The 23,754-nt window shown below is 38.2% G+C and overlaps 1 protein-coding gene across 5 annotated transcripts in view; it reads left to right on the top strand.

Annotated features, from left to right (window-relative positions):
* Positions 1–1,192: 1,192 nt before the first annotated feature.
* The window catches only part of LOC128738196 (trehalase), a 60,315-nt gene continuing 37,753 nt past the window's right edge, over positions 1,193–23,754 (top strand). For 3 of the 5 annotated variants that reach the window (XM_053833144.1, XM_053833147.1, XM_053833146.1), the window contains exon 1: positions 1,193–1,820. In XM_053833144.1, the coding sequence (XP_053689119.1) occupies positions 1,807–1,820 (14 nt within the window). In that variant the 5' untranslated portion in view covers positions 1,193–1,806. Of the gene's footprint in view, positions 1,821–21,596; positions 21,614–21,731; positions 21,993–23,754 lie in introns of those variants that run through there. The other 2 variants (XM_053833141.1, XM_053833140.1) reach the window with 2 other exon arrangements.

Here is a 23,754-nt window from a genome sequence, read left to right as displayed (position 1 = left end):
AAAAAGCTGCATCTGCTGCAGTTTTACGCATAAAATATTTTTGAAATGGTAATTGTTTAACTCGAGGTTCATTTCGGTTGGCAATAGATTGCTCATTATAGTTTAACCTTATAAAGGATTAAAACTGTCAAACACCGAACAATGAACCAAGTAAGCCGAAAACAGGGACGCACGGTTGTTTTAAGCAAAGTGTTAATAACGATGACTGTACGATTTTTCGCAGTGTCACTTGCATAATTGTTTGTCAGAAGAATTCCTGGACTATGACGTTCATTTTTTATTGGGACGGGGTAAAAATTTACCATCAAATTTAAAATTTTCAGATTTATTCTATGTAACCAAACCAGCTCGAACTAGTTTATTTTACGATGAACTTGATGATTTCGCTCATCGCAAAAAAACCAGTCGGAACCGCCACCAAAGTCAACAAACGCCACAGGCGACCCGAGACACACCCTTTCCAATCACCGAGTGCAGTAGAGTAGGAAGGGAAACGTGCGCTGATTCAATTGTCCTTCCAAGTGGTGAAATATACGATAGAGTGTGATCGACAAATCCAAACATCGCTGCTGCTGATTGATCGTAAACACTGCACTCGAGCATGTTGTTTGTTGAGTGAGTTGCATGACGATGCCACCACAGCTACCACCTACCACCACACAGGTAGGCGGAATGCACGTTCGAAGAAACCATGTTCAGCGCGAGACGAGCCCTCGACTAAGCTCGCTCGAGATTGGTTGAAAACTGGTTCTTTGTCGGTAGTGGTGGACCGACGTCACTCAGCTTGCCACATGTGGACGGTCAGCGCTGCGAAAAAGCCTGTGTGGGTTGGATTGGCCCCCAACCAACATCTATGCACTGACAGAGTCGCCGTACGCGTCTGGTGAATGGAAACTAAGCAACCATGTGTTTTCCTTACACGATAATGAACGTTGCCTACGCCGTTTCAGTCAGGCAGGAATGGCATATTTATCGTAGTAAACCTTTTTTTATACGGTTTGATTGTATGGGTGTACATGCGCGATAGAGAAAATTTTGTTCAGCTAAAAATTACCTCATTCCCCTCGGACGGGTTCTCAACGGATGAACTTTGGATTCGTTGCATCAGCGATAAAAAGCCAGCGCTAGAAACGCTGAACATCATAAAATTGACGTCACTCCAGTTTGAACGAAGTTCGTTTTGACCAGCAGCAGCCATTTTTTTAAACAGTGCCTTTAAAGCTTGGTTTAGTTGATTTTCTCTGGACTCTACCTGGTGCCGAAGTGAATCTTTGTTTTGCTGTATAAAGGTGTAAACGTGTAGCAAACAACGCAGCGTTCGATAAAAAGTGATACCGCGAAGGCTAGCTACTAAGACATTGACCAGGGCTTGTCTGCTACGCGCGAAAAAATAACTGCAAATAACGGGCAAGCAGGTAGTAGGTGGCTGGCAGACGAGATCGCGGATGATGAACATTAAACGTCATCCAACCCACTAGCACATGGCTACCGGTTCGTGAAGTGCTAAAGAAACAAAGGAGATATAATTCAGTCGTACGGTACAGTTTTCATCATTCGGACGCTGGTCCCAGGATACGGAGTGTTCCCTAATATTGGATAGCCTTATCCAGCCACAAAGTCTAGTAGATACATACGAAAGCAGTGAAGTGTTTCTTAAGCAGTGAGACAGCCGCTACGAGTGTCGCGTGCAACAGTGTTGCAAAATTTTGACGAAGTGTTACAATCCAGTGTCAGTATCGAGGAGATACTGAGTTCGATTCGAAGTTGTTACGCAAAATCCGACCGATTATTTGCGCTGTCCGCAAAATGACCGATTCCAGGTAAGAGCCATTTGTTAACACTTTTCGCATCAAACCCATCAACCCATATTGAATCACATCGTAACAGAAAAAGAGAGATTTTTTCAATAGTGAACTAAGCTGTGACAGCCATTGTTGAAAGTTATGCAAAATAACAAAAAAAAGTTTTTTCTGATTATGAATTTTTCCTATAAGTCACGTTTTACAGTCACACGCGAACGAAAAAATTGCCACATCTAGTGAATGTGTTCTTATTAGGTGTAATTCGATGCCGTAATTACTTTGCAATCGCGAAAAAAATGTAGTAATATAGGTAACAGTCACTGTCATTTTAATCTCGACAAGCTTACTTTAACATTACGTGGTTGACCTCCAAATCTACGGCGAATGTCAAATTAGTTTACGTTTGAAATGTGACGAGAAATGTGTATATATAGACGACGTTTACATAGCTTATGCTATCGTGATTCCCCTGCCGACTGGCGAAGGAAAATTGTTGTTGAGAAGCTGGTGGTCTGTTGGTTGCTTTTCGAAGATACCAACTCAACCTGACCATAATACAAACACAACTGCATTTCGCGAACGTCGAAGAGTTTCGTGTTCAAACCAACTATACTTACCTACCTAGCTAATGTGGTTGGTTGATCGACTACGGTTCCGCAACACAGTGAGTGGATTGTAAAATTTGACCAGAACCGAGGGAGGTGTGGCCAATATACTCAACTCGTTGACACACGCGGTGAGTGCAATTTCAGGTGACTATGTTCGATTGAGTTATACATACAATCAAATGTCTGTCAATCATAAAAGTTATCTGAGTGAAGTTAGTCCGTTATGGGTACAGTGCTTTTCCGATTTCATTATAAAGTCAAAAGTTTCAAAACTTTAGAAATGCGTATCACAAGAACAGCTACGTTGATTGCTGCGGGAAACTCAAACGTTCTCAATTCAATTGTACCACTGAGTGTAAGAAAGAATAAATTTGAAACATAAAGATGAAAATTCAATTTGAGAATATGTATTAACATATTAAAATATGTCATTTTTACAATTCGTAATTATTTTCCAACAAAAAAAAACGTTTGTATTAGAAAGAAAGAGAGATTTACGGTGGCGACGCCGGTTTGACGCCGTTCGTTACAATCGGTGGCGGGAATCGGCATATTTTACGTCGTATAATATCGCATTTCAAATTAGTCTAAACAAATAAACGCATAACAGTCACAGCATGCGTTGAACTACTTGCGTTGCTAGCGACTCGGCAGCGTTTCCAAAACCGGCAGTGTCGTTATTGTTTCGTTAATTCACATGTTCATTGAAATCAACCGTTTAAAATGTCTATGAAAATTCACGGCAATGAGGATAGTTCCAAAGATGAATTTCCATTACTACTGGAAAGTAATTCAGTACTGAAAACAGTGTTGAGTACTCCGAATTTGAGCGGACCGGTAAGCAGTTTCCAGAAATGACCTCTCCGGAATCGTTAGTGCACAACTCGATATCTTGAATAGCAAGTGCGAAGGATCGACAAAGACAGGAAGAAACCTCTGTTGAAGTAACAGTAACAGCCTAGTAACAGACGAAGTTATAATTCCATTTTGGGAAAACCTGGCCGAGAAGGTGCATGATTATGTCGATAACGAAGATTGAATTGTGTAACTTCATCGAATTTCCAATGTTTGTATTGAAATAAAATGTATCATTCATTTGAATTGTATTTACACTTTTCTTTGAATTGTTTCGACTGAAATCTCCTCCTTTCTAGCCTTTTCTCGTTTTGTTTGTAATATTTTATTTTGAGTTTATAATGGGGTTACACATGGGGTTTGGTTTAACTCAGAAACTGGTCGCCTTCCGCACTCAAAAAAAAAAAAAACAAAAAAAGAAAATTTAATTTAATTTGTTTGTTCGTCGAATTACCCACCTCTGGATTTAATGATTACTGTGCAGATTCTGGGCATTCTACAAACCAGTTTTAGTAACGTTTCCGATTGAAAAGCATTCCAAGCGCGATTTAGGCATTCCCACAAAGCTTTTCACTTGTAATATGCATTTTGTTTGTTTGTTTATTGTATTCATCTAACAGACTGTCTTAATGAATAAAAATATCATAATTTATAAACGTCAGATTTAGTTATTCTACGCGAAAAAATGCCGAAACTTTCACCAAACTCGAACAAGTCTTCAACAGAGGCAAAACCACGTGTCATCGATGACATTGGTTCATTGTATCCAAATGCTGTGCGATGAAATCGATGCGATAAAATGGTAGAAGTAACGTAGCATTCCTAAGGGACCGCGACCGCGATGGAATTCTGAGATCAAGTAGCGATAGCAATCGTGGACAGTCGACCCCGTTGGTTAGAAGGTTGGGAACAAAAATTACCAGTTGAATTTTCCGATGTCTGGTCAAAGTGTCAAGATTGATTAGTTTGCAGCGATCGCAGCGATAAAGAGGAAGGTTTAGAGGGTCACGCCACGCCGAATTGCACAAAGCAACGCGAAGAAACCGTTTTTGAACTCTCTCTATTCGTAAGGATCGTTGAAATCTTTCGCTATTTCCATTATGAAGCCTAACTGCCGGTTAGCTTTAGCGATGATAGCTCCTCGATGATTGGCAAGGGAAAATTTCTTATCCATTAGAACTCTAGGTTACTAATCTCTTCGACTCTGTTGAGCTTAATGCCTTCTATGTGGTAGTCGAAAATAATTGGCTGTGCAATACGATGAAATGTCATGACGGAGCATTTAGGGACCCTGCCAATCAGTTTGTTGCGTTGACACCAATCAATAAAAATATTTAGCAATCCTTGTAAACGACTGCAGTCGCCGATACATCTTACCACAGGGTATAGTTTTAAATCGTCAGCGTAAACGAGTTTACAGTCACCATTGAGCAAAGATGCAACATCGTTGAAAAATATCGTGAACAGCAAAGGTCCCAGGTTGCTCCCCTGAGGTACTCCACTCAAGTTACCAAACGGTGATGAAATACATGTTCCCAATTTCACGTGTCCTGTTCTATGACTAAGGTAAGAACTAAGCCATTCGGTTAAATTATCTAAGGCTCCCAGATGCCCGTAGCTATGCAAAAGTATGCGATAGTCAATTCTATCAAAGGCTACTTTAAAGTCAATATAAACCACGTCAACCTGAGCTTTCGATTCAATTTGTGTGAAACAAGTGAACGTGAAATTAAGTAAATTCGTGGTAACCATGTTTAGTGTTCGACATCGGAACGAAAATTGAAGTCCGGGTTCCGATCCGGTGCGGAACGAACTTTTTTAGTCCGACTTTATTCCGGTCGGATTTGGCGCTGTCGAACACTAACTATGTTGATCTGGAGAGATATAACATTTCACGCCAGAAAGAATACTTTGCAAGACAATTATCTCGAATAATTTCGATGCTGCCGAAAGACTAGTAATTCCACGATAATTACGAACATTTCTTCTGTCACTTTTCTTGAATACCGGGAACATAAGCTTCCAGAGTTTTGGAAATTTACGCTGTTCAAAAGGGCTATTAAATATCAGGCTGAGTAGATAAGCCAGCGATGTAGCGCAACGACAATAAACGACAGCAGGGATTCCATCAGGGCCAGGAGAAAAAGAATTCTTCATTTTGTTAATTGCAGATCGCTAGATCGCGGGTTGAGTAATGTCGAATGTGTTCAAATCAGGAACACAACAATTGCTTGTTCAATTTCTTGGTCTATAGCAACGTCCGACGCAAAAACAGAAGCAAAGAATTTTGTAAACTGTTCGCGGGTTTCCGATTCCGAAGACGACTGTTCGTTATCCAAAAACGTAAGTGATGGTATAACTGAATTTTTCCTCTTTGAGTTGACAAAGTTACAGAAGCATTTTGGATTATGCCTCAAATTAGATTGTACGCGCAATACATACGATTTATATAGCCGTGCGTTTAGTTTCCGATAGACGTTGCTAGAAGACCGAAATGCATTCTTTGATGCAGCAGAACGATAACGGCGAAGTCGATGCTGATGGGCATTACTCACTCGGTGCTCCACACTGGAAAACTGGGACGTTTGCTAACTGTTACGTTCGATGACAACCATTCCCAAATGCATGAACAAAAACTTTCTGCCATATCATCTACGTCACTATAGTTCAGTATTGCGTTCCAATTTAATCCTGACACGTAGTCGAGTAACATATCGAAGTTGTTTTCCCGGAAGTTGAGTCTATGTTCAGCACTGGTGTCAACACACTTGGCAGTTGCATCAGCAGAAAAAGATATTGATAGAACTAGAGGAGGGTGATGGGGATCAACCGGAAGCAGCGGCTCAGCACATTCATTGATATCAACCGAATTAGAATTAGTGAAGACCAGGTCAAGAGTCCGGTTAAGATGACTGTGTAGTGAATTTTGTTGGTGAAGGTTCAATAAATGCATTCCATCAATAAGCGTGCTGCTACACGATGTTAACATGCTAGTATTGCAGCAAGTGACACAGCCGTTGTTCACGGATCGATGCAATGTGTTGTTCGAAAGATGCAACCTCACGGCTTTTGTCTGGCGGCAAATAAACAGCACATAACGAAAATTTCCTTCTGTGATTTGTGGTTTCAACATATACCAGCTCAATTGTAGAGCCGTTGAGCCTCTCGATGGCCGAGCTTACGTATTTATTAGCAGCGACTGCAATTAGAACTCCTCCAAAACTCGTCTAATGGCTGTTACGGGATGAGCGGTCGCAGCGGAAAACATTGAAAGCCAAACAGTTGCACAGAGTTGATGCATTCATTCAAGCCGGGTTCAGTTAAATGATGAGGTCATAACCGCAGCCGATTGAAGCTAGGAATAACTCGTCGATTTTTGTCCTTAATCCCCTCGCATTTTGATAGTTGATCCATACCTCATCAGTACAAGATTCGTGCTGCAACGTACAACAACTAAATGCCGGATTGTTTACAATAACGGAAGAATACTCGCCTTCGGCAGAAACCCGAGGGTTTCTACCGTTCACATCCAACCCAAGGAACCCAGGAACTCTACGGTTTCCACCGTTCACAGTTAAAAGCATATTCGTAACGTCATCTAAATTACGTCAAGCGGGATTTTGCGAAAACGTCAAACGGTCGACTTTGTCACTGAGTTTTTTGCAAACTTCTCGGTATAATCCGTTCCATAGAAGCTCGATGGGGTTTATAACTGGCCATTTCGGTGGCCATTACGTTATTATTAGCAGCAGCTCCTTGGGAAACATAATTTTTGCACAGTATGGGGTCGTTATCCTGGTGGAAAATGAATCAGTTGCCTAGCATACGACGACCAGATGGGATGATGTGACGCAGAATTCCCGAGCAAGGATTCACAACAAAAATATATCAAAATTATTACATATTCTGCTGTTGATATCAACTAGCAAACATGTTTTGTTACCAACTCAAAATGGTACTTATGATGTATCAGACTTTGCTATCATTTTGCTTTCATTTTTATTGAAAGAAAATGTGTTGACAAATTTTATTTATGATGTAAATAAACCTTCAATATTTAAAGTAATCGATTTTCACATAATTTTTTTTCTAGTAAAATGGGTGTTTCAAATTATATGATGATAGCAAAATGATGATCATATGATAGTAAAATGACAACTAATTCTGCTTTCCTATTAATATTGTGCAACAGCAAGATTAGAATTCCGTTTGATATTTTTGATAGCAAAAGTAGTATTCAATTTAATTTCACGGCGTGGAATTTTTGATATCAATTTTGATATTTTAACCGCTAAGTCGACCAAAATGAACTCACACCGAGTATTCAAAATCCCTTACATCAAGATATTAAATTTTGTTTTCAATTTGCTCTAAAACTTTGCTCGGGAAGCAAGCGATGGTAGTATATTTGATTTATTATTCCATCGATTTTTAACAGATCTCCGACTCCATCGAAGCTAAAATCACCCAAGGCCATGATAGCGCCATACCCTGCTCGACTGAAGGCGCTACACGTTGCTCAATATGACCTTTCTACGATCTTTTTTTGCTTCCGTTTATTACCGAACAATTCGAGTTTCGATTCATCTGTCCAAAATACGTTTTTCCAATCATCAATCGTCCGATTTGCATGCGCTCAAGCGAGTGACAGACTTTTATGCTTGTTTACGAATCTCAAAAATGTGTTTTTCTGCACGACATTGATCATCATACCAAATGAAATCAAGCGACGTTGGAACGCATTTTTTCCAAGTATCTAAACTAGTACATTTGCAATGGAAATAAAGCAAAAGACATCGGATAAAAAGCAGACAACCCTTTACTAAAATATATAGTTAAAACGTCGAAGAGTATAAAAATTATTTCTAAATTAATGGCAGCTATATTATCATATACATGAGCATATCTGTTTGTCGTTTTAGACTTCATAAAAATTAATTTTCGAGTATTTTAGGGATTGGGGAGTGTTCCTGTGCAATCACAGTTAGAAGCGTTCTGCCTATCGGACGTAGTAAAGATCGGCCAGTACATCTGTGGAATATTCGATTTTCTTAGATCTTAGATTTTGTGTTATTAGATAATATTGCCATTTAGATCTGGTAAAGCGCAAAAAAAGTATTTATACATTATTCATTAATTATTTTTCATTTTTATTATTCATTTTTCTCGTTCAAAAACTGGAAATGCAGTTTTACTTGTGGCAACCGATTGGTTTACAAAGTGGGTTATTGCCAAACCTTACCGGGCGGCAACGACTACCTGCGTACTTAATTTCGTTCGTGAAGAATTACTCGATAAGTTTGGGGTACCGGAAATCCTCGTTACCGACAACGGAAAATAATTTGTTTCGCAGTGCGTCACGAAGATACGGCATTGGAAAAACTTATTATTACCATCCACAAGTTAATCCAACCGAAAGGACTAATCAAATAATTGGTACTTTCATTCGTTGTTTGCTTGGGGATGATCAACGTGAATGGGGTAAATATATTTCCGAAAAAGTTTGTGCCAAAAACACATGAGTTCACGAATCCACAGGTCCTTATTATTTAAATTTCGGGCACAATCGGTGAACAAAAACCCGCAAGAGAATCATGAAGTTGCTTTTCAGAAACTATCAAAAATACGGGATATAGTTAAGATCAATATAACGAAAGCTTATCAAAAATCAAAAAACGGTATGATCTAAGGACCCGTCCAATAGTTATTCGGTAGCAGAAATAGTTTGGAGAGAAAACTATGCACTTTCAGATGCCTCCAAAGGGTATTCAGTTAAATAAGATCCAACTTTTATTAAATGTGAAGTAGTACACTGTTGATTTTGGCATATTTAGTACTTCAACAAACTGTGATCCAGATCAGTCTTAATTTTCTAGGAGTTTGTGCAATATATTTTATGTTGTCCGAATTCCATTCTGTACTGCTCAGCAACATGGTGTACGTTGTTTTGTACCAATTATTCTGCTTAAACGTAAACAAAGCTATGTCTATTGGTTCCAGTTTCTACCACAAGAGACGTGCCTGTATCGCACAAGTGGCGTCCATATTTACTTTTAGTCAAACTTTATAACAATAAAACCACAAAACAGGTGTACTATGTGTTCTCAAAATTTTGTCCCGGATCTTGTTGGGGTATTTCGTTGGTGTGGGAAAAATTATCGGCGACGGCTGCTTGTGCAAAAGTGCCTGCCCACTGATCTAGTGGAAGCTAACGTTAATCACTAACCGCTAAATTTATTTGCAGCTTAGTTTTTGCAAACCAGTTTGTAGCTTATCCAGTTGAAGACATTTCATCGACACAACTGTGGTAGATAAGGTAACTCCATTGATTCCGATGACGATGACGGACGGTGAAAACCTCAAAAGACCAGGCGTTTTCATCAACTCTTAAGAAAAAGGAGACGCATGGTTAACTATTTATTTAACTGTGAGTTATTTAGTTAATTATGAGAAAATCTTGAGTTTTGCAGCGCAAGTCTTTCTTATGAACGCCAACCATGTTAAGACCATAATTTTACATCGCCCAAAATGTTGCCACTAAGGCATAGCTTTTCGTCAACCAATATCAATGACCGGTGGATGATTGGTAATAAAGAGATTTTGAGTATCTGGCATTCGATAAAGGTAACGTTCTTTTGAATATAAAATACTGTTCTATACTAAATACTCTGTTGCTTTCATTGGTAGGAAATTTCCTAACAAATTTTATACTTAGAATTAATTTTTTTAAGCAATTGGAAATTGTTGGTTATTCTATTCTATCTTCGAGGAGTGGTTACAAAAGATCGCGAAAGCACTGTATCACCTCGAGTGAATGTGTAAACACATATAATTTATTTTCCTTCATAGTCATTTGAAAATGTGAAAATTCTACGCAATGTTCAACATTCCACGGTAGAAACATCGATCGTTTTTCCTTACCCGATACCCGATATCGACAAATAGATATCTACATATTTTAGTTTGTGTAGCAAAACATACGTAGGTAGGTACTTACTAGTAGTAGTGTAATTTCAAGTTTTGCTAGATACCTACCTATTCAAGTTCAACGCCAAACAATCGAAACGCGCACGTGGAAGTTTGATTCGTAGTCTGCCGCTCACTATAGGCAGACAGGCATGGCAGGCAGTCGCCGTGCGTCATCACCAGCGTTCGACGCTAAGCGATGAATTCCGTGAATCCCAGCCCGATTCGGCGTTCACCCGGGCGGGTGACCGCGACTAACCGACCAATGTCGATGTGTCGAACATTTTTCTCTCCGACGACGCTGGGCAGGGGACATCTGTCTGTTTAACGGCAGTTTTTATTTTGACGTGTGACCTTTGCGAAAATTTGGAACAACGCCGAAGGTTACTTTCATTTAGCCAATGAACGATATCTATCTCAGTCTGCTTTCACTAGAAAATTTAATGGCTCAGGGGAAAAGACACATAGTAGCACGCGAATTTTATGGAGACGCCCAGTTGTATATTACGTTTTAGTATATTGCGTGATCTGTGGTCTGTTGTGTTGTGATGAACCGAACGCAATAAAAATAGCAAACTGCGTAGTTTCTTTAATCGATTTTCATAGATACCATTTGGATGCTGGCGTCAAATAGAGCATCATTCAAATTGTTCCGGATGGTGAATTTCAATTGATTAATTGAATCGTTGATTAGTCAAATATCACTGCAATATAAAAAGTATATTTTTGTTGCCACGAGCCTATCATAAATTAACTTGACATAATTTCTAGTGTTTAAAAAACTTCTAATCTTTGAACATGTCCTTAAAGCTCATAATTCTTGGATAAATTTCCATTGTATGTTACATTTATGTACGCAATATAACTGGGCAGGGATGGCACAATCACTTTGACTCAATTCACATTCATTTGACAGTACCGTCTCAGCCAAGCAAAATGTGATAAAGTTATATATGGGATGATTGAAGAACTAATTATTATCTACAATTTTTCTAAATGAAGATTTGGTCTATCTTTTGTAGTTACGATGCTACAATACTAGTAGCTCAATAGTAGCTAAATGAACGTTCACTTGGCCACCAATCAGCTACTAGCATTGTAGCACCGTAACTACAAAAGATACAGCCCAGCTTTATTCAGAAAAGTTGTACATAATAACTAGTTCTTTAATCATCCCATACATAACTTTTTCAAATTCTGCTTGACTGAGACGGTACTGTCAAATGAATGTGAATTGAGTCAAAGTGATTGTGCCATCCCTGTAACTGGGTGTGTTTGTAAATTATTTCATTTCACGTTCGAAAGGAGAATTTCTATTTATAGTTTACACATTGTAGCTCAGATGGTATTTAGGACATAACTCATAAAGCATAGATAATCGACAAATTCCTCTAGATATCGTACAGCTTCGTTGATCGATTGGTTTTTTGTCTAAACAAAATAAAACAAAACAAATCACGTGAACACAACATGTATAAGATGCAGCTTTCCGTGTTCGTGGATGGTGATTTCGATCTATTTATAAATGCTGTATATTTCTATGGATTTGAACTGTTGTCCTTCATTGATTTATTCGTCCGATTCGTTGATTTAAAGCTTGAAAAAACGAATCCGAATGAAAACAAATTTATTCAAATTAAAATAATACTTTAATATACAGTACACAAAGGTACATATACATGTGAGCTTTAGTTTTTTACTAAACTCCATCCAATTTTCCGTTAAAAACTAGCAAATTGTATACATCTTCGCAAGAGATCGCAAAATCCTTCAGCGTCAGGCTGGAAAAACTGCTGGATTACTCTAAAAGTACTGTGGATCGAGGGATTAAAAAGTATGCACAAGTTAACTCTTTTGACTGCCCCCGCAAAGCATAAACCAAGGTCTTTCAGAAAGTCAAAGCTAATCACAATAATTTGGTGATTTGGTGAAAAAAAAACTAAATAGTGACCGCTGTACTGTTGGTCGAATTCATCTCCAGTAAGGCTACAAGTGTTACCGAACAAGTAGATATCCTAACCGAAACTCACGTTAAGGTTTCGAGCAGATTGAAGTTTGTTTTCGCCGATAAGTTCGTGAAAAATTCATGATTTGACAAGGGGTCTGTTCTTGCCAGCATTGTTACAATATATAAGACTATGAATTCGAAAGTATTCGATGAATGATTTTCATTGGAAATAACGGTGAAAGATCTGTTTCAGTTTTTTCACAAAACTGTTAGAAAATGCTTCGATTGAAAGAATGGCCAAAAAATACACCTTTGCCTTTGAAACTGCTTCCTATTTCACTTGTTTTCATTCCTTCGATTGCATTCAAACAACAAGTGTTCTTCATGCATCGGAACATACCGTGAGAAAACCAATGAGCCATGAGTCTTCTTTAGAACTGTTTTCACTGCCGTTAACCACGTGACGTTGTTTCTATTTTTGAGCGCTAGAATTAATATACAATAAACAACTGATGTCAGAAAATGCGAATACATCTAGAACGTGACATTCTAACAATTTTGCGTTGAATACTTGTAGTAAATATAACCTAGATCGTGCCTCCATTGAGGATATTCCAGATGAATTGACATACTACTGCAAATGCTGTTAATGACATCGAACCTTTAACCGATATTCAATCAGCTTGTAGACAACTAATTTATTTTATGTTGTTATAGTCAATCCACAGTAGTCAGAACCGTCTCTGCTTTGGCAGATTAAATCATTACCTTTCCATTATATTTATTTGTCTAGTGTAAACTGCCGCTAGCCGCATAACAGTCCCATTTATATAGGAAACTTCATAGAATATGGGACTGTTATGCGAGTAGCGACAGTAAATTAGACACTAGAAAATTAAATATGATGAAAGTTAAAGTGAAAGTTTCATTCTAATGAGTGTGGTTTCTGGTGTTCAGCAAAAATATGGTGATTTCCATTTTCAAATATTTATGACGTATAAGAGGAACCTTCATTTGGTACAATAACTTAAAAAGTGCAATTTGAAAAACTACCATGCGTCCCCATTTTCTTAAGAGCCGATGGATGCGCCATTTTCACCAGCAGAAAAAAATTACATTTTCATTGTGAAATCTAAATTTGTTAATGTTTTGCAATAAAATTTTGATATTCAAAATTAATATAACCCGCTATGATGAAACAAACAGAGATGAACATTAAACAAATAATATAATCGAGATAAAATTAAAAGCATTTAATTCTACTCTATTTTATACGACCTTCACAAATATAAGTATTTTGGTTACAGCTTTCATCCGTGACATTCATCCGTGTGGCAAGTTAGCAGTGTGGCAGTTTATTCTACGAAGACGCTCAAAAATAATTTTTAATTGTTTCAAATAATGCAGTCTAACAATCGTCGTAAATATTTCACATTATTCCAAAATTATTATTACGAAAGTTCATATTATGGACAAAGTAGTCAAATCCTCCAACAAAAATAATCCATATTAGGTAGGTAGAAACTACTTCGAAACAATGAATTCGACTCCGAACGCCGAGAGGTCACATTGAAATAGATTAAGGAGTAACTCAAACTGTCCACCTCAATCTTCATTATACCGACATTATCTCATTCGCTTAACAGGCCGTTAGTTGGTATATTATCCTACGTCTGATACCTAAATTTAACTAAATTGGCACGATTGCCTCCATGTCGGTTCTACGGAGTAAAACAGTTGTTCAAATTATCCATCTGTGTGCCATCCAAGCGGGCTATAGGAGACAAACTCGCGCAATCAAATCATTCGTCCGCATGAGAAAATACTTTATGATAATAAAAGCGCCTCATAGGTGCCGCTAACTGGTTCCCTGACCTTGTTCTTATCCAGTAAGGACCAAATCAGTCCAGTAAAATGGGATAGAAACGTCACCGAAAATAAGTCCATCATGAAGCTCACTAGCCTTTACTCTGAGATTGTACAATAATTTGTTAAACGTGATATGCATACAATTGCGATAAAAACACTTTTGGGTTCAATGAATTCGGTCGACCTCGATCATTTTTGTCGACTTGTGAATGAACAAACACTACTACTACGTCACCCCAATTGCGTTCAACAAAATACGGTCTGCAATATGCCGACGAATTCGATACAAGCACGTTTTACTACTATATGTTTACTGTGCAGTATGACGCACGACCAAAGCGGAAGCAATTTGGCCGATTACCGTAAAACGACGAAAACCTACGAATAACGGCTGATAGACGGTTCCTAGGATAATTAGCACCTCCTTCTTCTCCTCGAGCATGCTGATGATCGTGAAATCATGTTCACTATCCGCTCGGTTAGAATTAACGCCCAAAACACGTTCAACGGTGTTTGTAATAGTATCACTCTATAGTAATACAACTATCCGTGAACGTTATCACACACTCGAACAGGCAAGACTCCGCACGCCGCCGACGACGGCCTTGACCATTGATTTTTAGTGTTCCAGAGTGACGGGGGAACCTGTTGCTGCTGATGGCTGCAACGGATGGGTGAAAGGCGGCAGCTTTAAGCTTGACTTTACTTGAGTTTTCTGGCTAAGATACCCATATCTATTTTACTAAAAAATTAAGTTTTCTATGAACTTATTCTCCTTAGTAGGAAAAGATGTTGCGAAATAATAATGTGACTAAATTTATCATAGATAAATTTTCTTTCTCAATTCAAATATTGAATAAACTCAGTTGGATAATACATTTTGCAAAGACGGAAGATAAACATTAAAACGTAACGTTATGTAGTCAACTACATTTCGCGTTGGATTCGCAAGTCGTTTTAATGATAATAACTTAGAATGTGTGAGTTGGCAGTAGCTGTGCAACCATGCGACATGCAACATTCGAATGCAACATCCAACTTGTTTCTGGAGTGTATCGTCGCGTTTGCGACGTGACACATTAACGTTGCGATTGTCATACATTGACGGAGTGAGTGAAAATGTTGCTTTGATTTTCGATTGCAGCAAACCCAGAAAACCTAGAAATAAGGCTATAATTTAGGTATTATTGTTTATTAATCCTTTATACATGCTTTGACCGACGGCGATGTTCTGAACTCTTGGTTGGAACATATAATTTTAATTTGAATAGTTTAACCCTTTGGTTCCCAATTCCACCATTTGGCAGGCTTCAAGAAAATCGATATAAGTCTTTCAGACTTTTTTATTTTATTTTATTTCACTTATCATACCTTCCAATCTATTTATTTAAATACGACGCGGCGGCGGCGTGCTTCTAGTAGCGACGATGTACGATCGTACTGTAACTATGATCGATATATTTCAACTGAACAGATAATGGTTTTTCGCTTCTACTTGTTTATCATATGCATTTTTCAAAATAACACCGTACAAAATAGACCGAAAGGTCTAAGAACTTCATGAAATTTTGGAATTTTTTTTCAGATAGTATTTCTCCTGGATAGCTAAAAAAAAATTACTCACATTCTCATAATAAAATAATAACTCTGCTATGCTTGGTTCCCTGAGATATTAATATTTGAAGTACCTAAATGAATATTCAGGAAAGTTGAGTTTTCCGATCGTTACTCTAGCATAACAGAAAAATGCCACCGTGAAATTTAAATCACTAAAAAAAGCGAATTGGCGAAGAAAAAAATGTTTTAAAATTTGATTTTCCCGACTTTTCTTCAGAGTTTTCCGATACTGAACGGCTAAAAGAGCGCCGCTCCTGTAGAAACACGATTTTCGAACTTCATGTGCCTTTTCCCGAAAACTAATTAACGTATTGCAATAAGTTTTTTTTGTTTTCTTGGTTTAAGTTTTGAGAATATTTTCGTTACGTTTGACTCAGAGAAAAAAAGAAGACAAAATTTTATTTTTTCAACCAACGGGCTTCGGATGGAAAACTACGGGTCGGAATTACGGGTCATTCCAAAAAAATCTAGCTCATAAAGTTTCCTGATCGTTGTGCAATATTTTTGCATCAGTCGACCGGAAAACCTTGCACGCGTTGACCCAAATGAAGAAAAATATTGATTCTTATGCTTACACTATCGAAAAATTGAAAATAATGAAGCATTGTCCAACTGGAAATTCTCGTCTCATGATTGGTTTGAAAAGACGTCATCAAGATTTTATAAGCAACGGTTCGAAAAACATCAACGGAAGGCCATTTTCCCTGATACTACTTGGCTGTTCACAGCGAGTTCGGACAACGTAAATACTCAGTGATTGATATTTTTGTGTCACTGGGTTTGTGTTAAAATGTTCATGCTTTGTTAAAGAGCAAAAGGAGAAGTTCATTTATGTTCTAAATACTTTGCGTTGGCTCGAAATTATTTGAGATTCTTATTGGAGGCTCGTTGCACAGAAGTTTTGCGCAATACATCTCAACGATTAGTATAAATCTGATGAAGTTTAGCTCAATTTGTCTACAACATAGATGGAGTCAGCACGGTGGATACTGACATCAAAGCTGCGATCGATCGTGTTGATCACACTACACTAGCCAAAATAAACCATCTCGGTGTCTCTGCACTTTTGTCCGGTTGGTGAAATCCTTCCTTGAAAACCGCTGTCTGTGAAACTGGAGTACACTGAGTCTTGCGATTTCCGGAGTACCTCGGGCGTGCCTCATGGCAGCAACGTCGGACCCTTGCTATTATCGCTGTACTACAACGATATCTGCATGATACTTCATCCAGAATGCAGAATCGTGTACGCTGATGACCTCAAAATCTACCTTGTAGTTTGCTCAGTAGCTGATTGTATCGAATTACAAAAGCGGATCGAAATGTTTTATGGTTGGTGTGTATGCAACCGGTTCAGCATCAGCGTTGCCAAGTGTTTCGTAATCAGTTGCAGCCGAAAGAAGACTCCAATCCAATACAGTTATTCCATAAACGGTCAAAATATTGCACGCGTAACAGTTCTCAAGGATCTTGGTGTTCTATTGGATACCGAACTTACATTCCAGGACCACTATAGCAGCATCATTTCCAAAGCAAACAAGTACCTGGGATTCATGATGAGAATTGCTAAAAAGTTTCGTGATCCATACTACTTGAAAGCTTTTCATTACGCACTTGTACGTTTGGAGTCCTTACACTGGCCTTTAGATCTTCCCTGGACAAATCCAGCCGAACTTCCTCCACACGAACCGAGGTGTAAGCTGCTGGACATGGACACATTGGAATAGAGAAGGGACAATATAGGGTAACGTCACCAGAAATCGCCACTTTTTCAGACGGCAAACAAGAAAACCGAGGTTCATTGCATATAGTTCCATATCGGTAAGCAATGTTTAGCTTACTTTTGAGCAGAAACATTTTTTCTATGTTTTCAGCATAAAACTTAAGACCAAGTATTTGAAAAAGTCGGAGTAAATACAAAATTTTTGATGCATGTTGAGGCACCAACCTTCGACCCTCAGACCCAATTTTCGCCATTGCTGTGCTCCAGTTTTCGCTACCCCCAGAAGCATCGTTTATATCTTGTTCTCTAAAAATTTATTTATATTCATATTTTTTCTGAGAAATTTAATCAATTTTCAGTTGAATAGTGAAAACAGAACAGATTTCCGTTGTAAATCAACCGCGTCGCTGTTTCCAGTGATGTGTTCATTGGACCATTGAACCATTCAAATTCGCCAATGGCGAAAAGGGGATCACGTTCAAATCATCTCAATCTAACAAGACCAACTGAAAATCATGCCAATTTGAGTTACATAGTCATTAAAGGTTTGAAGTCGTATTTTATTGGTTCAGTACATAACAAATTATTGAATGTGTTATACTAATCGTTATATCATAAATAATAATAAAAACCCTTGAGAACCGCTAGGGTAGCGAAAACTGGTGCCCTGACGAAAACTGGTGCCGTTACAATTGATGCTCCTTGGATTCTAGCAAAGATCAATATGAACGCCGCACCCTCGAGAGTTCTTCGCTCAACTGACTTTCTCAGAAATCCTATTGTTTATGAAAATGTGAAAATTGGCAAAAGTTTTTCACTTAATTTTCTGCAGTGAAAAAAAAGCAAAGCCTGTGGGTATAAACGTCCTTTAGAATTTGGCTCTTTTTTATCGATAGCCTTTGTAGCCTTAGAGTATATGATGATTACGGGTCTGGTGCAACAATCCTACCGACTCTCGAGCAGCAGCACCCAGCCGAAATATGTAAATACGACGACTGGTTTGTCAGACCAGAACCCAGAAAGCACAAGATCGTAATAGAAAGCGCGCGTTAAGTTGTAAAATGCATGTCAGCTTTACATTTGAATTGCATGATGATTAGAGTGTGTCAAAACGAAGTGCACAATGAGTTGTTTTGCAATCGTGCATATCCTGATATACAACTTACAACTGTGAATTGTAAAGCAGCATAGATGATTGCAATATTTGGTTGTACCTTAATCCTGTATTAAGCTACGTACGCAGAAAGCGTTATTTTTTGGCTCCTGAGTTTTGGCAGAAGCAGAATCATGATATAAACTTTACCTAATTTATTACGAATTTTTCACAAAAACTTCTTAGACTAATCTCAAGTTTTTAGTCTTGACCTTGAAATGCGGTCATACATATATATTAATATTTTTTAAAACGATGGTTCTACAATTGATGAAAGGACGGTAGGGGAAAAGAAATGAAATCTTTTTTTTGTTTTTGGAGAGGGAGGGGAAGAGCGGAAAGGAAGGGGGGGGGGGGTATTGGTAGCTATGCTTGACAAGTAGTCATTTTGACTCCTACCTTTTGTCCAATGCTGGAAGGTGCATGAGTTGAACCAAGCTGTAATCTGAGATTATAACCGGATTCGAACCCACAGCACCCGCCAGGGCACAATGCCTTTCCGCTCTTCCCCTCCTTCACCAAAAAATTTTCATTTCTTTTCCCCTACCGTCCCTTCATGAATTGTAGAACCATCGTTTCAAAAAATAAAAACTTCTTACTTGAAAATCTAAAATTGTGCCCCGCTTTTCAGTCCAGTTTAACATATACAGTAATGTTCCGATTTCGTCAGCTCCCTATTTTGTCTATCCCCGATTTTGTCTACTCCCGATTTTATCAGCTTTTTATTCCGATTTTGTCAGCCTATAAATTTTGTTTAACTTTTGTGCTTTTAAACATGATTTATAATACTTTTCAGCCTGCTTGAAACTATTCTGATTCTCTGGGGAGAGTATTTGAATAAACTGATGCCTTTTTGCGAGTTATTCGGGGTCAAAATAAGGATATTTTCATAGTAAAAGTTCTATAGTTCCTAAACAAGCAAAGATAGAGGTATAGTATATTCAGTAATGTTGTGTATTTTTACTATTTGAACAACTTTGTAAAACAGGAAAAAGTCATACAACAACTATCAAAAACAGCCAAAATAGAAAAACTGATTTTAACGATTTTTTATTTATGAGAAATAGGATTTTTCTATCTTTGCTAAAGAGATAGAAGGTTACTGTCACAATTTCTTGTAATAATATGTTGTAAAACTTTGTAGAACACATCAATGTGTTATATTCAATAAGAAAAGAACTGAACTAAACTGAAGAAAAATAATTTTTTTATTACGCTTTTATGGGGATTAATCAACATTTGAATTCCGCTGGAGGATAGAACTTTTAATTTTAAGTAACTTTGCCAAAGGTTTCATAAACCTAAAACCAAGTTTTCCCGCTCAAAGCAAATGCGCACCAAAAAAGGTTTTGGACCAGTGTGCTGTGCCCGGTTAATTGAGCTTTCGGTTGACCAATTGAGGGTTAAAGTTTAATTTTTAGTAGAAGTCTTTGATATTGTAAAAAAATTGAAAAAATTTCGAACAATTTTTTTTCCCGATTTTGTCAGTTTTCCCATTTTGTCAGCCCAAAATTCAACATGGGTCTGACAAAATTGGAACATTAATGTATTTCATCATCTATAATGGCGCACATTTCCTTTTAGATCAAGATCAGCTTTTCTCTTGATAATTGCACAATATTTTCCGATTGGGCTGTATTGTTGGGCAATTAGGCGGATTAACAGTAGCCTCCTCGTTCACGAATTCTTCGAACGGTACACCGTATTTTATGGTGATATCCCGATCCGCGAGTCCTGAGTTTGCCTTGATTCTTGTTCTTATTGCCTTCCAATTTAGTTTGAGAAACTTTTCATCAGGTCAGGTTTTTTTGTTGTGGAAGTCCAGATTTAAAAGTAAAAGTATTACCTCTCTCTATAAACAGAATATTTATTCTTGATTTGATTATTACTTGATTCGTACCAGAACGTACGTAGGCAATGAACACATCAGTCAAATTAAACCTATTCAGCATATAAAACTCTTGACGTCACAAGTCAAACGTTAATTCGGTGATTCTGCGCTTCACGGCCTTCGCTGTTATATCCCTAAATTGTTACCAGTCATTCAATTGTAACGCCAATAGTTGGCAGCGGATTGTCGAAATTCTACTTGCTTAATGACGGTTTCCATTATTTGGCAAATTTACAGTAGCTTGTACCGAGACATGCCTGTGTACATAGTAGATATGTGAGTCGCGTCAGCAAGGGACAGTTCATTCCATTGAGTGTTCATCCCGTTGCAACATCTTAGTGCTTCATGCGGCATTTAAACCGTGTACAACAACTGGTGCTTATCACTACGTGATTATTGCGGCTACCCGATTAATAAATTCAAATTGATTTTAAATTATTACTTTAAAACGTATAGCTAACGTTCGAGGATGAAAATGTTAAATTAAATATATTTAAATATGCATTGCACATTGCACAACTGATAGAATATAATTTAGTAATATTAAAATCGTTTCCCATATATTAATTTATTGAAGCCTTCAACCATGCACGCTACAGTAGCTGTCCTCGTAGCTTATACTGCATTAGTCGGGTACGAAACCATCCTTAATTATTCTCCTCATCTCGAGCTCACTCAAGCGATCTACTGTGACGCTTTTTTTGCGATAATTTGCCAATCGATTGTTTATAGACTTGATCCGATTTCGGTGAACTGCACGGCACCAATGGACACCAACAATCATGTTGAGATAGTACATAGGCACCTACCTAACGTACCAACTGTTCGGAGACCGTGAAAGGGGTTCATTCTCGCGGTCCCGCACGCCCTGGTCGGTCGGTCGGTCGGTATCGGTGTGGTATCGAGTTAATCAAGCGGAGCGCGAACCGAACCGAGAGTTGCAGTCTTAATCCGTCGTCACCGCGTTCGCAATCGCAACAGTCATACAGACAGGCAGGCAGGCAGCAGTTGAACGTGAAACGGTGTGGCGCCGGCGCATTTTGATTGTGTCGTTTGAATTTCGGCATTTATTTTTGACTGTGGTCTGTGTGCCTTCAAGTGGCGGCCATTGCTCTCTCTCTCATTGCCGTTGTGTGTCGCGTTACAAATGGAAAACGAAATGTCTTTTGTTTACATTTCATATGGTTTGTTGCGGATCTTGCCGATCGTCTGTTATCAGTGAATTAGTTTGATAAGAGCATTTGTTTAAAACGTTTCTGTACGAGGGTTAAGTTTTCGTTAACAGTGTATATATATTCAGTAGTGACTTAAACTCGATTAATCCGGATGGTTGGAATTAATAGCATCATGAAAGTAGGACTTGCATTATGCAACTAAATGCAGAAACTGCGTAGTCAATGATGTAAACGAAGAAAATAACCCCAAGTATGACCAAGTACAGTGACCGGCGGCAGTAGTAATTCTGAGCGCAAATAGCTCAGCCCTGACGATTCATGTGCGCAGAAATGTAATTTGTTTTCCGCCAATGTGACAGAAGAAAGAGATCATACGTTTTATAGTAGTGTCAGTAAGTGCATTTTACTTATGCAGACGGTGCAGTCTAGTGATTTCAGTCGTGGATAATTACCGTGAAAGTGCATTTATTTTGCAATCAGCTTAAAGTGTCTACCAGATGGTCACTATACTTCCAACTTTCACCAAAATATCATTTCAGAATCATAACATTAATTTTTCGCATTCTACAGTATTTGTTACCTTCTCAAAACGGATAGAATTGACGGTAATTAAGGTTAGGATGTTATGCTTACACATACTATGAACAAAATTTAATGATTGTAGGCCAAAATTGTGCTCTGCGGGGAAAATTTGTTTCTACCATTTGCTGAGACGAAAAAATATTTTTCGTCGCCGTCGATTGATGAAGAAAAATCGTCCTATGTTGTACCTCAATTATGACTCTTTCATTGTTTGCATTCGGTTGCATTTCCTAATGCAATAATTAGATGGTAGCAAACAGTGTATTTAGATTCATTTTTGTGATAACAAATTCAAGCATGTTGAAAAGCATTCTTGTTGTGGATTTATTAATCTTATCAGTGAATTTTCGAAAAATTGCTTCAATTGAACTGCTCATTTAGCATTCGGTTCAATTTGGACAAATCGTATCGATTTCAGCTTCACTCTTCTTAATCAGCACTTTTAGGGCCAAAACTGGCACACAAAGAAAGAAAAACTTGCTCTCCAAAACGAGAATTAAACACGCTAAACCGCAACCCAGTTGATTTGGCGGTCGACAGCGGTTCACGATAATTTCACAATGTTTTTGTTTATTTACCCATGCCCACCCGTTTTGTTTAGCAAATTGCAGTGCACTAAGCACTCACGGTAATGATAGAAGCTGAATAGTACCCACACGGTACGAGTCCGATTGTTGGTGGCCAAGTGACAGTGCAAATTTCCAACCCGGTACGCATCGGTCCATGCGCGGCGGAATGTGAATGTTTGGTTCTACTCCGGTTGATGAATTTTGGTTTTATTTTTAGCTCCAAAACCCGTGCCGGTGCGGTTCTATAGTTCGATTGAGTTGAAATTTTTTCATAGTGTCCCCTTGACTACTATGGCACAAAATTTCAATTTGTTTCGGGACGCAAAAATTAACCGCAAAACAACTACTGCCGAGTGTGGACATTACTTATTTTGTTTCATATTGCTACTTGTTCAATTTAACGACAATGTCGTCAGATTCCATTTATGGCAGTCAGTATGGCACCGAATATCACCCTTCCCTTTTTTTCTTCAGTGTACCAACATGCTCCCAACCATCGGGAAACCATCACAAAAACATAAAATCAGTTTAACTAACCTGCTGGCAGTAATAAGATCTTGCAACTCAAAGCACCAACCATTGCATTCTATGGGTTCTACAACTTTTTGGGGTACAAATTACACTCAATATTGAGATTTCTGCCCAATTAAAATTCATCGCTATATTTTCACTTTTTTGCCGTCGATTTTTCATCAATTTTTTTGGCCGTTCCAGTCGTCATATCACTCGCGAAACTTAACTTGAGACACAGAGAACCTTAATTTACCACCCGAACAGATGATTTTGCCCAAACTGTTCACTTGAATTGATATGAAAAACTTTACTTCGTTTCGATTGCAATTCCGAATCCGCGACCGTCGTTGTTGTACGTTACCAAGGAAACGGATGTATATGTGGAGTAATGCCATATTTATGTTGAGCATGAAATTGACCAATAATTTTCGCTATTAAATTAACTGTCGTAGAGTGTCGAAAATATGCTTACAAAATTCACTGACA

This window comes from Sabethes cyaneus, chromosome 2 (genome assembly GCF_943734655.1).
Source record: "Sabethes cyaneus chromosome 2, idSabCyanKW18_F2, whole genome shotgun sequence".
Taxonomy (NCBI): domain Eukaryota; kingdom Metazoa; phylum Arthropoda; class Insecta; order Diptera; family Culicidae; genus Sabethes; species Sabethes cyaneus.
Note: the sequence above shows the minus strand (reverse complement) of the source record. Positions and strands in the feature narration are given on the sequence as shown.